This window comes from Monoraphidium neglectum, assembly GCF_000611645.1.
Source record: "Monoraphidium neglectum strain SAG 48.87 unplaced genomic scaffold scaffold01772, whole genome shotgun sequence".
Classification (NCBI taxonomy): domain Eukaryota; kingdom Viridiplantae; phylum Chlorophyta; class Chlorophyceae; order Sphaeropleales; family Selenastraceae; genus Monoraphidium; species Monoraphidium neglectum.
In genome coordinates, this window is record NW_014011856.1 from 837 (window position 1) to 11,995 (window position 11,159).

The 11,159-nt window shown below is 62.5% G+C and overlaps 3 protein-coding genes across 3 annotated transcripts; 2 read left to right on the plus strand and 1 right to left on the minus strand.

The window, feature by feature from the left end:
• Nucleotides 1-2,724: 2,724 nt before the first annotated feature.
• Nucleotides 2,725-4,207, minus strand: MNEG_8970 (hypothetical protein; the record flags this gene model as incomplete). The annotated part of the gene is made up of 5 exons (XM_014042556.1): nucleotides 2,725-2,945; nucleotides 3,139-3,274; nucleotides 3,403-3,474; nucleotides 3,501-3,672; nucleotides 3,969-4,207. The coding sequence occupies 5 exons, from the start codon at nucleotides 4,205-4,207 to the stop codon at nucleotides 2,725-2,727; spliced, it is 840 nt and encodes a 279-aa protein (XP_013898010.1).
• Nucleotides 4,208-4,778: 571 nt separating this feature from the next.
• On the plus strand, nucleotides 4,779-7,075 carry MNEG_8971 (hydroxyacylglutathione hydrolase; the record flags this gene model as incomplete). The annotated part of the gene is made up of 5 exons (XM_014042557.1): nucleotides 4,779-4,906; nucleotides 5,306-5,399; nucleotides 5,624-5,792; nucleotides 6,578-6,621; nucleotides 6,911-7,075. 5 exons carry the CDS (start codon nucleotides 4,779-4,781, stop codon nucleotides 7,073-7,075), a joined length of 600 nt encoding a protein of 199 aa, XP_013898011.1.
• A 768-nt stretch (nucleotides 7,076-7,843) lies between these two features.
• MNEG_8972 (hypothetical protein) lies at nucleotides 7,844-9,873 on the plus strand (the record flags this gene model as incomplete). Its single annotated transcript, XM_014042558.1, has 6 exons — nucleotides 7,844-7,846; nucleotides 7,972-8,133; nucleotides 8,615-8,761; nucleotides 8,998-9,061; nucleotides 9,308-9,411; nucleotides 9,772-9,873. The coding sequence occupies 6 exons, from the start codon at nucleotides 7,844-7,846 to the stop codon at nucleotides 9,871-9,873; spliced, it is 582 nt and encodes a 193-aa protein (XP_013898012.1).
• Between the last annotated feature and the right edge of the window lie 1,286 nt (nucleotides 9,874-11,159).

Here is an 11,159-nt window from a genome sequence, read left to right on the forward strand (position 1 = left end):
GCCAGCGGTGGCGCCTGCATGTGCTCAAACCTGAGGGGTGGGGGTCACGAGGGAGGCAAGGAGGGGGGGTGAGAGGGGCGCGAGGGGTGTTGCGGGGGGCCCGGGTGTGAGGCACGGGCGCGTGCGGCAGGCGGGAGGGTCGATCTGCGCCGGGGCGCTGTGCCGCTGCATTGTGCGACGGGGGGCATGCAGTTGTTGCAACAACAGGCATGCGGGGAGGGCGAGCTGGTCCATCCCTTTTCGGCCACAGCGGATCAAGATGAGCATGGATCTACAAGGTGATTGCATGCGCAACGGAGATAAACCCGTCGCGCCAGGCTCGGCGGAGCGGCGCGGCGCCGCTCGGGGCTCACTTTGAGGCAACCCACAAGCACGTCGCCGCGGCCAGAGGCATGCAGCCTTCAGGGGCGGGCCCCCTGGCGGCCAGGTATCGGTCAAGCAGGGCCACGCCGAGAAACAGCGCGTCGCTGGAGACGCCGAGCTGCCACGCGCCGTCGATCATCCAGTCCACCGCGCTCGCGCGCGCGTGCGGCGTGAGGCGCGGCGCGCCGGGGGCGGCGGGCGGGAGGCAGTCCAGGTAGTCCGGCGGCACGCGGTTGGAGAGCTGGTGGGAAGGGGGGGGGTGCACCGGTGAGGGGACGGGCTGGAGCTGGCAAGCAGCGGCGCATGTGCGCGCGGCGCAAGGGTCGTCGGCGGGAGGGGACGGTGCAGCGCCCTGCTGAGTGCTGATGCCTGCGAGGCGGCGCCTGCTGACGGCGGGCCGTTTTGGTGCGCTGGCTGCGGGGCAGTTTGAGCGTGGGCCGTTTGCCGCCTGCGCGCGGCAGCTGGACTGGCAGCGGAGCAGCATCTGCTTGCTCTGGGCGCTGCTACAGCGCACGCGCCGCGCGACAGGCTTCTGCGCACCTCCATCTCGTGCAGGAGATCCGCATAGGACTCGCTTTTTGCTGAGCTGCACGCGCTGCGGCTGGGCCCCCAGATGCATGCTGGTGTGCTGAGGCCCGACGCGCACGCGTCGACACCTGCGGGACGGCGGTCAGAGGCAGTCAGACACAACCTGCGGAGCGCAGCAGTGCCTCTGCGGGGCGCCGAGCGTAAGCTTGAACTCACTCTCAACGTAGCAGACGTCGCTTTCCGATGCAGCCGAGCCCGACGGGCTCCCCTGGCGCAAACACGGGGACCACAACGAAAGCAGGAAGAGAGCAGGCCAGGCGAGGTCAGCTCCAGATGGAAGGAAGTAAATGCTTGTATGTTTGTGGATGACCTGATCGCGGGGGAGCCCTCGTTCCAGGTGGATCGATCTGCTGGGGGCGCGCGCACGGCCAGGATCGCACCCCAAGCCCCACCTGGCCACTGATGTCATATTGAAGCTCATAGCAGAGGTCTCCATCGCCCAGCTCCGGAGAGCAGGGCCGGTGCGACCACATGTCGTCGACGGTGGACCGAGCACAGAATCTTTCGCCCAAGCCTTGGAGACCGTCCGTCGTCCTTTGGATCGTTGTATCAAACATCTTGGTATGTGATGGAGTGGGGGCCGGACCTGGTGGAGAGTCCTGGGGTGCGATATTATGGGTCGGAAGTTCCACTTGACTGGCATCCCGTGAGGCGTCGAGGAAGAGATTGACGATATTCATCGTATTTATGAATTCATAATTGGAGCTGAGTGGCCCCGTATTCCATCTGGATTGCGAGATTTGTGCCTCGCACGTGTGGGCGGCGGCCGAGGCGCTCAGGTGAATCCCTTGGCGTGCTGCCCAAGGGCGGATGGGCGAGCTTACAAAACATGTTACAATCACGTTTGTGCACTGCCAGTCGTTCGAGCCCTCCCTATCGACATTGTCCTGTACAGCTAGGCTGGTCAAACCCCCAGTCAAACACTTTCAGGATGCACGGCTTGCGCAATCTTAGCAGGCAGCCCCTTGATTGCGCTGAAACGATCATAACTTGTAGTACACAACAACGACACTTGATTACTTTGAGCTGTGGAGTGCCAACTCGCCCCTGCTGGCCGTTTCCCTCGCTGATGCGAGTGAATCCTGTGCTTGTGTCTTTTGAAACGTGCTGACAGCGGCTGCTGGTTTGACTGCTGGCGTAGAGTTCGGCGCTGCCCCGCTTATGCGCGCGCACCACATGGCCCTCACTGACCCAGCTGTGACGCGTGGCACGCACGTCAACCGCATATTACTCATACATCGTCAGACGCGGGCAGTCCGCGCTGCAGACGGATCTCAGCTATCAACTCGGACTGCTTCTCGGGGGTCAGCTTCCTGAACCTGCACAGCCACACCGCGGAGAGGAAATAAAAGCATGAGGGGACTGGTTAGCTAAAGCCAGCGGGCTTGAACGTACACCGTGCGCTAGGCGACACAGCCAGCACAGCGGTTTCGGCACACATGCGCATCGGTAAGCATGTGCACGGCCCAGCTCAGGCGCGCAATCAGTGATTGTGGAAGAGTTGCGAGAGACGCCCGCCCGCGGCCCGGGGGATTGGTGCACAACCGCCTTGCATTCAACTGCATGGATCATCGGAAACTAGCCATTGGCCGACCCAGCCGTGAGGCAGTGAGGGCTGGCGCCTTGATTTGTTTTCAGGACCCAATCCCACAAGCCCCTGCCCCGGTCGAAACTCTATCTCACAACCTCGAGATGGTTGTGCACCTAGCCAATCCCGCCCTTGCCTCTTCATTTGAAAGCAAATCGTATGAGAACCGAGTCTGCACTGCACACTCACTCAAATACACTCTTGTCGCCGATGTCATCTTTCACAGCTTGAGTGTACTTGCGCCCCGCAAACACGCCGGTCGCCGCCGCAGACGCGCACAGGAGAACGCGCAGCGCCGCCGCCGGCAGGACGCCTGAGAGGTGCCCGAGCAGCAGCAGCGGTAGCAGCGCGGCGACGCCTGCCGCCTCGGGCTTCCCATAGCAGAGGCCCTCTTTCACAGCGATGCCTGCAGCGAGGTGCACATGAGGCGCGAAAACCAATGTGAAACAGGGCGCCAGGGCGCAAGCTTAGAGGCTGAGCCAAGGACAGAGCACCCAACAGCAGGAGATCTGAATGCTCCTGCGCGCCGCGCCCCGCGCGTTGTCTTGCCCCACTCCGCACGCTCGCCGGCGCTGCCGCCCCCGTCGTTGCCGGCCCACCGGTGATTGAGGCGAAGAACGGCCCCACCAGCCAGACGGCCCAGGGGTGCTCAGCCACGTACAGCGCGACGGGCTGGCCGCCGCACTTCTCCAAAGCGAGGTACCCCGCACCCAGGACGCCCGCAGCCCACATGACCTGCGGGGGAGCCAACAGGGGCGCAGGACGGCGGGCGGGTGGCAAAACGTGCAATCCTGTAGCCATTCGGCAGTGGCGGGCAGGAAACATGACTACATGAGGGGTGGGAACGCGTGCGCCATCCCCACCGGCCGCTGCTGCTGCTGCTGCTGCTGCGGCGCTGCCGTCGCCACCGCCCAGGCACGCTGCTGCTGCAGCTGCTGCGGCGCATCAAGGCGGTAGGCACCTGCAAGAAGCGCTTGAGGGGGTCGACGTAAACGTGGATCAGAAACACAGACACCCCCAGCCCCGCAGCGCCCAGGGCGCTCAGCGGGTCGAGCGCTGCGTCAGCGCCCGACAGCCCCGCCGCGGTGCCGCCGACGAGCGCCAGGGCGGTGGCCGAGAGGCCGAGGCGGTAGCTGGCAGGCGAGGGGGCGGTGCAGGGGTTTGTGGCGGGCAGTCGTGGCAGAGAGGCGGTTGCGTATGGGAATTAGCGTCGCCTCTGCAATGCCGACGAGCAAGACAAGCGGAAGGCGCCGATTTCGCAGATCATTCAGTCACTGCATGCAGGCGCAATTGTGCGGGCAACAGCAACAGTAGTGCAACGTCTCAGCTGGTTGTGTGGCGCGTCGCCATGTGCATGGGAAGCAGCGCAGGGTGCAGGGATGGCGCGGATTAACAGCTTGCGGTGCAAGCTAACAGGGGCCGCCCTCACCATAAGACCTCCACTTCGTCCTCACGCTCGACGGTCCACGGACCATACACGCCCTGGTACACCTCCTTGCCGCTACCGCTGGTGCTGGTGCCGTCGGCGTCGGCGTCCGCCGCGGACGGGGCGCGCGGCGACCGGCGCGCGCAAACCTGCCGCTGCAGAGCGAGTAGCCCAAAGAGCGGCCGCGCGGCCGCGTGGCCCACATGCCCGCGAACAGGTGATTTTGCTAGCATATTCAGCATGATCAGAAGGCAAGTGGTGGCTAAAATGTGTGATTGCACAGGGTGATACAGCAGGTGACGGAACACCGAAACGCGGCCTTCAACTTATCGCAATCAGTCGTTCAGGCTCATTCCCGTCAACTGTGAACTAATCGATCGCTTGCCTCACAACTGCATTGCCACTCACCAAGTGTGTCTCCCCCAGTGCGCGATCGCTGATGCTCTCTGCAAGCCGCAAGCTAGCCCTTGCCTGCCAACGCGCTTCGTGCAGTTCTTTGATTGTAGCAGGGAAGGCACGGCCTCGTGCGGCAGCGGCCCAGTGAGTGGCGCGGGCGACGCCGATCATGACGCCGAGCTATTGCTGTGTGGCGCATGGCTGCCATGCAACCAAATGCTTGCAACCTGGCGCCTGATCGGAGAATGCGCGTTTTGAGCCCACTCAGCCGACCATGCACATCATAAGCGTAGCGGCCCGCGTGCAAGCGCCACCGACATGGATCACACCCCATCCGCGCCCGCCTGCAGGCGGCGGGTCGCAGGGCGCTCTTTCGCCGCGGCCACCGGGGCCGCTGCAGCCCCCTCAACCGTTTCCATGGAGGTGGTGCGCCTGCCCGCGCTTTCTGACAACTACATATGGCTGTTGAAGGAGCCCACCAGCGGCAAGACGGCGGTGGTTGATCCCGCAGAGACGGGCCCTGTTTTCTCAGAGCTGAAAAGCAGGTGCGCCCCCGCTCCCTGCTGGACTGAGGGTGGCTGGCTGCTATTTGGCGGGTCGGAGTGGGTCGGCACGCAGACGTTACCAAGCTATTGGGCAATTGATTGGCGAAGGGAGAGGCAAGGCAGCTTGAGGGCAGCGGATGCGCTTTAGTGTCCATGTTTATGGCCGTGTCGTTTGGTGGGTGGATTGGAACCAACTCTGGCATTTCTGGCCTCAGCTGCAAGGGCGCGTGCGAGAGGATAAGCGAGGTGTTCCCTCGCCGGCTGTGATTGAAGCGCGAAGTAGGTGCAAGCACGCCCGCCGCCGCCGCGGTCGGCCTGTCCACCTTTGCAAACCGGTTGCGCCCCGCAAAATCGGAGCGCATGATCACAACAGTGCGCCTGGTGGGCATCGATCCGCAGGGGCTGGACTCTGGACTACATTTTCAACACGCACCACCACGGAGACCACACCGGCGGCAACCTCGAGCTCAAGCGCTCCTTCCCCGGGCTGCAGGTGCGGGTCTGTCGCGCCCCTGCATGTGCGTGCGTTGAATTGCACACACACGCATGCACGCACGCATGCACATGCGAAAGTGCATCTGAATCGCACCGTTGCACGCGAAGGCATGTGTGTGTGTGTGCGGGTGTCCACGTTAGCCTCTCCTCGAGCCCAAGCCGGCGCCCTGCCGCCAACCCCCAAACTCCTAAGCCGGTCCTCCCACACCATCCAAATTGCAGATTGTCGGGCCCCGAGCGGACGCCGCGCGCATCCCGGGGATTGATGTGCAGGTTGGGGACGGGGACGAGTTCCAGTTCGGATCTCAGGCAATGCGCGTGTTCGACACGCCGGGCCACACGCGCGGGCACATCACTTTCTGGTTCCCAGCAGCCGCCGCGCTTTTCCCGGGTAGGCGTTTCAAGGGGATGTCAGCGGTATTGTTGAACAGCATGTTGCAAGGAAAACTGCGATCCTTCTTGGCATCGTCGGGGCAAGGGCACCGCCAAGCATGTGCTGTGTTGCGCCGCTCCTGGACCAACATCGGCCGCTGAGAGATGCCTCTTTGCCCGACCCCACTCTGGGTTCGTCCCCCGCGCCTCGCACACCCCTCGGCCCTGCAGGCGACACTCTGTTCGCCCTGGGCTGCGGCCGCCTGTTTGAGGGGGACCCGAAAACGATGTGGACATCCCTATCAAAGCTGACGGCCCTGCCCCGCGAAACAAAGGCAAGGAGCGGCACGTGTTAGATGCAAACCACGCATGCAGGTCTGCATGTTGCGTTTGTGCATAGCCCGCTGCGCTGCGGGGGTGCCCTGGCCCCTCCCTCATCCTGGGTTTTGGAAGCGTGGCGTTGGATGGACGTTGCAGGCGCCGCTGCAGCAACTGGACAAGGCGGTAAGGGTGCCATCGCCTCAGTTTCATGGGGACTTGACAGTTGTGCGCTGTCGAGCGTGCCACACAGTCTGAAACAGCATCTTGTGCAGCAGACACACAAACACCCCACACAAACACACACACAAACACAAACACACACGAGCGCGCGCACGTGCGTGCACGCACACATAAACTCACACCACACAAACTCACACACACAACCAAATTCACACACACGGGCACACACACAGGTCTACTGTGCCCATGAGTATACGGCCTCCAATGCGCGCTTTGCTGTCGCGGTGAACCCCGGCAACGCAGCCCTGCAGGCGCGCAAGGCCAACATCGACGAGGCGCGCTCCAAGGTGGGCAGTACTTTTGTTGGCATGCGTCACCGGCGCGCCGCGATGCGGCTCATCAACAACGGAGCGCGGTTGATCGGTCATCTTTTAGATTTCTTGCGGTAATGGCCAGGCATGGTGTTGATGGCGGCCTGGTGGATGCTCACTGAGTGATACGCAGCGTCCCCAGGCACCAGCGGCCTTGTGATTGGGCTGCCACCCAAGGCGTGTCGCTGGCCAGCCCCGGTGCCCTCCACCCCAACACACTCGTGACAGCGGCCTGCTGCCGTCGTGTGCTCCATGCGCTGCACAGGGCGAGGCGACCGTGCCGTCGTTGCTGGGGGAGGAGCTGGACACCAACCCGTTCCTGCGGCCCCACGACCCCGAAATCCGGGCGAAAACGGGCGCAGGCGAGGCGGCCGAGGACTGGGAGGCGTTTGGCGCCGTGCGGCGGGCGAAGGACGGGTTTCGCGGGTAAATCACAGTTGTAGAGCTCCCAATTTCAGGGATGTTCATGGGTCAGGCGCTCGACATGCGCAGCGAGCTTGCAGGCACGATCGAGGGGAGGGCAGCTTGCAAGTAGCAAGTAGAGTGCATGTGCAGGGTCGCGGTTCTGTAAATGCTGCGCTGGATGTGAGCGGCGGCTACATGATGCTCTTGGCCCATGTGTCAAAGACGGTAGCGGTCGCTTGCGCGGTCAAACGCAATGACGACCCACCTGGCCGCCTGCGATCTGTCGAGCCAGTGACGCCCCGAGTGACGGAACCCGGGAACCGCAGTGGTCGGCGAGGCTGCTTGTGTGCTTTCCGCCACCTCCGCGACTGCGGTATGCATTCAATTTGTTCCCTATCATAGTCGAAAGCATCTCACCATGCAGACCCTCGCGCGAAGCCAGATTGGGGCCCGCCCTGCAGTCCTTGGGGCTGCGCGCCCCGTGAGCGTGAGGATCGGTGGTACTAGACCTGTGAGTAACCCGTCACCTCGCGCAGGCCCGGCAAGTCGCAAGCAGGTGAGGTCGTGGACAGTGTCAACAGTCGTGCCTGGTCTTCCGCTTGTGCACGGCCATTGCAACGAGGGTACAGATGAGGTCCAATTGCATTTTTTGTGCTGCCAAACAGCGGCCGATCCCTGCCCTCCCTCTGCATGCACTCACCGCTCGCACGCATGAGAGCCTGGCTGCATTGCGCACAGCAAGCCAGCGCCAGCGCAGCCTGCCGAAGCAAAGTGACATGCATGCTTGGTCATAATGGTGCGCGCGTACGCATGGTGGGAGTGGCTTTCAAACGCTGCCCGGCACAAAAATCCGGACACGCTCAAAAATCTTGCCGCCAGATGCCAACCCTTGCACCGCCCGTGCCGCCCCCTTCAACGCAGCTGTCCGTGCGCGCCTCTGCAGGCGACGTCCCGGTCAGCGCAGACACCCTGGGATCCAGCGCGGGCCTCGTGCGCAACCTGGCGTTCGGCTCCTTCTGGGTGCAGCTGCCGCTGTCTGTGGTGTCATCCGCAATCCTCTTCTTCGCGACCCAATTGTCTGGGGTGAGGCCGCCAGGCAGGGGATGCTGTGGCACTGTGTCGTCCGAACACTTTTGCTTGAGGTGTCAGGCCAGATGCAGCTTCCTGTGGTTGGAGGGGCAGGGCGAGTAGGGCGCGAGAGAAACCCCAACCCACCCGCATTCGTGCACAAATGTCCATGTGATTGCAGCCTGCAAAGCACCGACAGTCGCTTCCCTGCACTTTTGCGCAGCCCCGCGTGTCCAGCCCATCGTGCGCTGGCAAAACGCCGCTGTGTGGCCCTGTAATTATCCGGACTTTATTGCAGCCCCATTTGTGCTCCTCCAATCACACACACACTACCCGCGGATTTCTGCATGCTGCACACTCACGCTCGCGCATGCACACACACACACACACACACACACACACACGCACACACGCACACACGCACACACGCACACACACACAAACAAACACACGTATACACACACACATGCACACATGCACACACACCAACCCGCAGCCCTCAGACGTCTCCCGCTGGTTCACCTTTGCGGGCATCGTCTTCGGCTTCCTCTCCACCTTCTTCGCCCACGGCTTCCTGACGCTGGCGCGCCAGGCCATCAGCGAGGGCAAGGAGGTCAAGCGCAGCTTCCTGGTTTCAAACCTGGTGAGAGCCCTCAAGAGTTAGTTCCGGACTGGGCTTCCAGCTGAAAGCGTGTTTCCGATGGACGTTGGTTGCACGTCTCTGTACTGATGTGAAATGCCATGCAGGACGCGCGGAAAGCTAAGAAAATGCATGCTGAGTTTGCTGGGGTTGTTATGCATGCAAGTCGAGACGCTGCACCACGAGCGCAAACGCTATGGTCAACCCTGGTCAAACTGCCGTTGCGCCGCCGCTGGCAGGTCCGCAACATCAACATCAACCTGGCTGGCGTTGGCGTTGTCTTGATCGGCCTGCAGGCCTCTGGTGAGGGCCCTGCCCTGCGGAGGGCTTTGCCTCGATCGCAGGCATCGGCTTGGTCGCTGCCGTTGCCTCGAAGCACCCGCATCTGCGCTCTGCTCTGCTTCCATCAGGCTGTGCGGCTGCTCAGTTTCTGGACGCATTCCTGCACCCTGCTTCATTTTTTGAACTTTGGCTGCCTGCCTCAAAACAAAACCTCAAGCGTCAACCCTATCCCTGTGTCAATCTGGCAAACGGCCCTCCTGAATCCAGTGGGCACCCTGGTATCCAAGACGATGCTGGGAGCCGCCAACGCGCCCTACGCAGCCCCCCAGCCCGGCGGCACCCTCATGTCGCTGGACGTGTTCTCGCTGCAGGTGGGTCGTGGGCATGTCAAGGGAAATCGCAAGGAGCGCAGCCCAAGATTGCTTGGTTGCTTCTGTGTGCATGCGGCAGTGTGAGTCTTGAGGGCCGGGGATTTGGCAAGGTTGGCAGCCATGCAGCTGCTCTGGTTAGTCACCAGGGCTAAGCTCCTGCAAGGCTGCCAGGCTGCGGGGCGGCACCACTGCAATTTCTTGGTGTATCTTTGCAGCCCTCCCTCTGCTTTTTAAATCTCTGCAAGCATGTTGCCAAGGAGGCCGTCATGGCCGGTGCGACGCACCACGCACTTTTCTCCGCTCCCACCACACCTGTTACAAGTTCGAGCGCCGCTGGTGCCCATGCCCCGACCCTCCCAGGCCTCCACCAACGTGCTGCTGGCGCACTTTGTGTCAATCGTCTTCGCCAACTTGATGCTGGCCACACTCAACCGCCTGGGCGCCACGCCTCAGGCTGCCTGAGGCCCCGCTCGCAGCCGAAAGCATCTGCGCCGTGCTAGGCGGGCGCTGCTGGCTGGCGCTGCAGTGGGGCTGTGTTGTTTGGGCGCCATGATAAAAGCGGTGCTAGGCCTTCGACCGCGGTCAAGGCAGTATCACCGAGGACTGGCATGAAAATGCCAACAGTGCTTTGTGCCCACCGCACCTGGCGACTGCATGATCAACATCCCACAGCCATGTTTGCTTCACACCGCGCTGGCCTGCTGAGCGGTGTCGATCGTGTATCCATCACAGACGCATTTGCGCCGCGCTCTTCGTGAAAGCAGCTCTTCCACCGCACTGCCACCAGCTATCAACGCTCCCCAAGCTCGCTGCCGGGTCGCGAGGGCGGTTGGCCAGGTGCCAAGGATGCCTCACGGGGACGCAGCTCTCGTCGTCTTTGATTTTACCGCGTACAGCAGCGCGTCGCGCTGCCAGCTTATTCACTGCTTGCACAAAAGGTATGAGCTTTTGACTACGAACTGACTCTGATCCAGTGTTGTAAATGACACCTTGGCGCGTTTGTGTGAGCGGACTCTAAATGCTAAGCCCACGCCGCCTGAGATAGGCCGGCGCCAGCTGCATCCTCGTCAGCTGCAAAGCTTCCCGCATCACGTGAAACGATGGAGGTTACACATAATCAGACCTCGCGCATGATCATCTTCAGTGTTGACGGATATGCTGACGCCGGCAGCCGTGACCAAAAGGACCATAATCGGCTCGACCGCTTGACTCCACGACCACCAGTTAGTCACCACACACATTGCAGGACCTTCTACAGGCCCTCTCACGCACAGAGGCGCAGCCCGGGCTGCTGCCTCTGGGGTGCTGTTAGAGGCTTCAGGCGACGGATGACACGCCACATGATGCACGCACACACAAGAGCACACTAGACGACGCGACGCACCCCTGGGAGGGCAGCAGGCAGGCTTTGATCATACATCGGGCGGGGTGGGGCACAACAGATAGAGATGCGACACTAATGCGGTCATCATCGGCGGGGCCGCGCGGCGCGCACGCTTCTGACAGACGTCAAACCCAGAACCGCGGCGGTCGCGGCTTCTGGTGTGGATGCCGTTTGCGCTGGCGCGAGAGTGATACGAAAAAAACGTGTGGCGCCATGCGCCGGGCCCTTGCTCTTTCCTCGCAAATTGCTAGGAGATTCAGCGCGCGCCGGAAGCCGAAGGGAACCTATGTCACTACAGGTAAGGGTTGCTCGCTCCGCCTCTGCGGCGCAGGGGACTGGCGGCCCCGCCCGCTTGGAGCGGCCC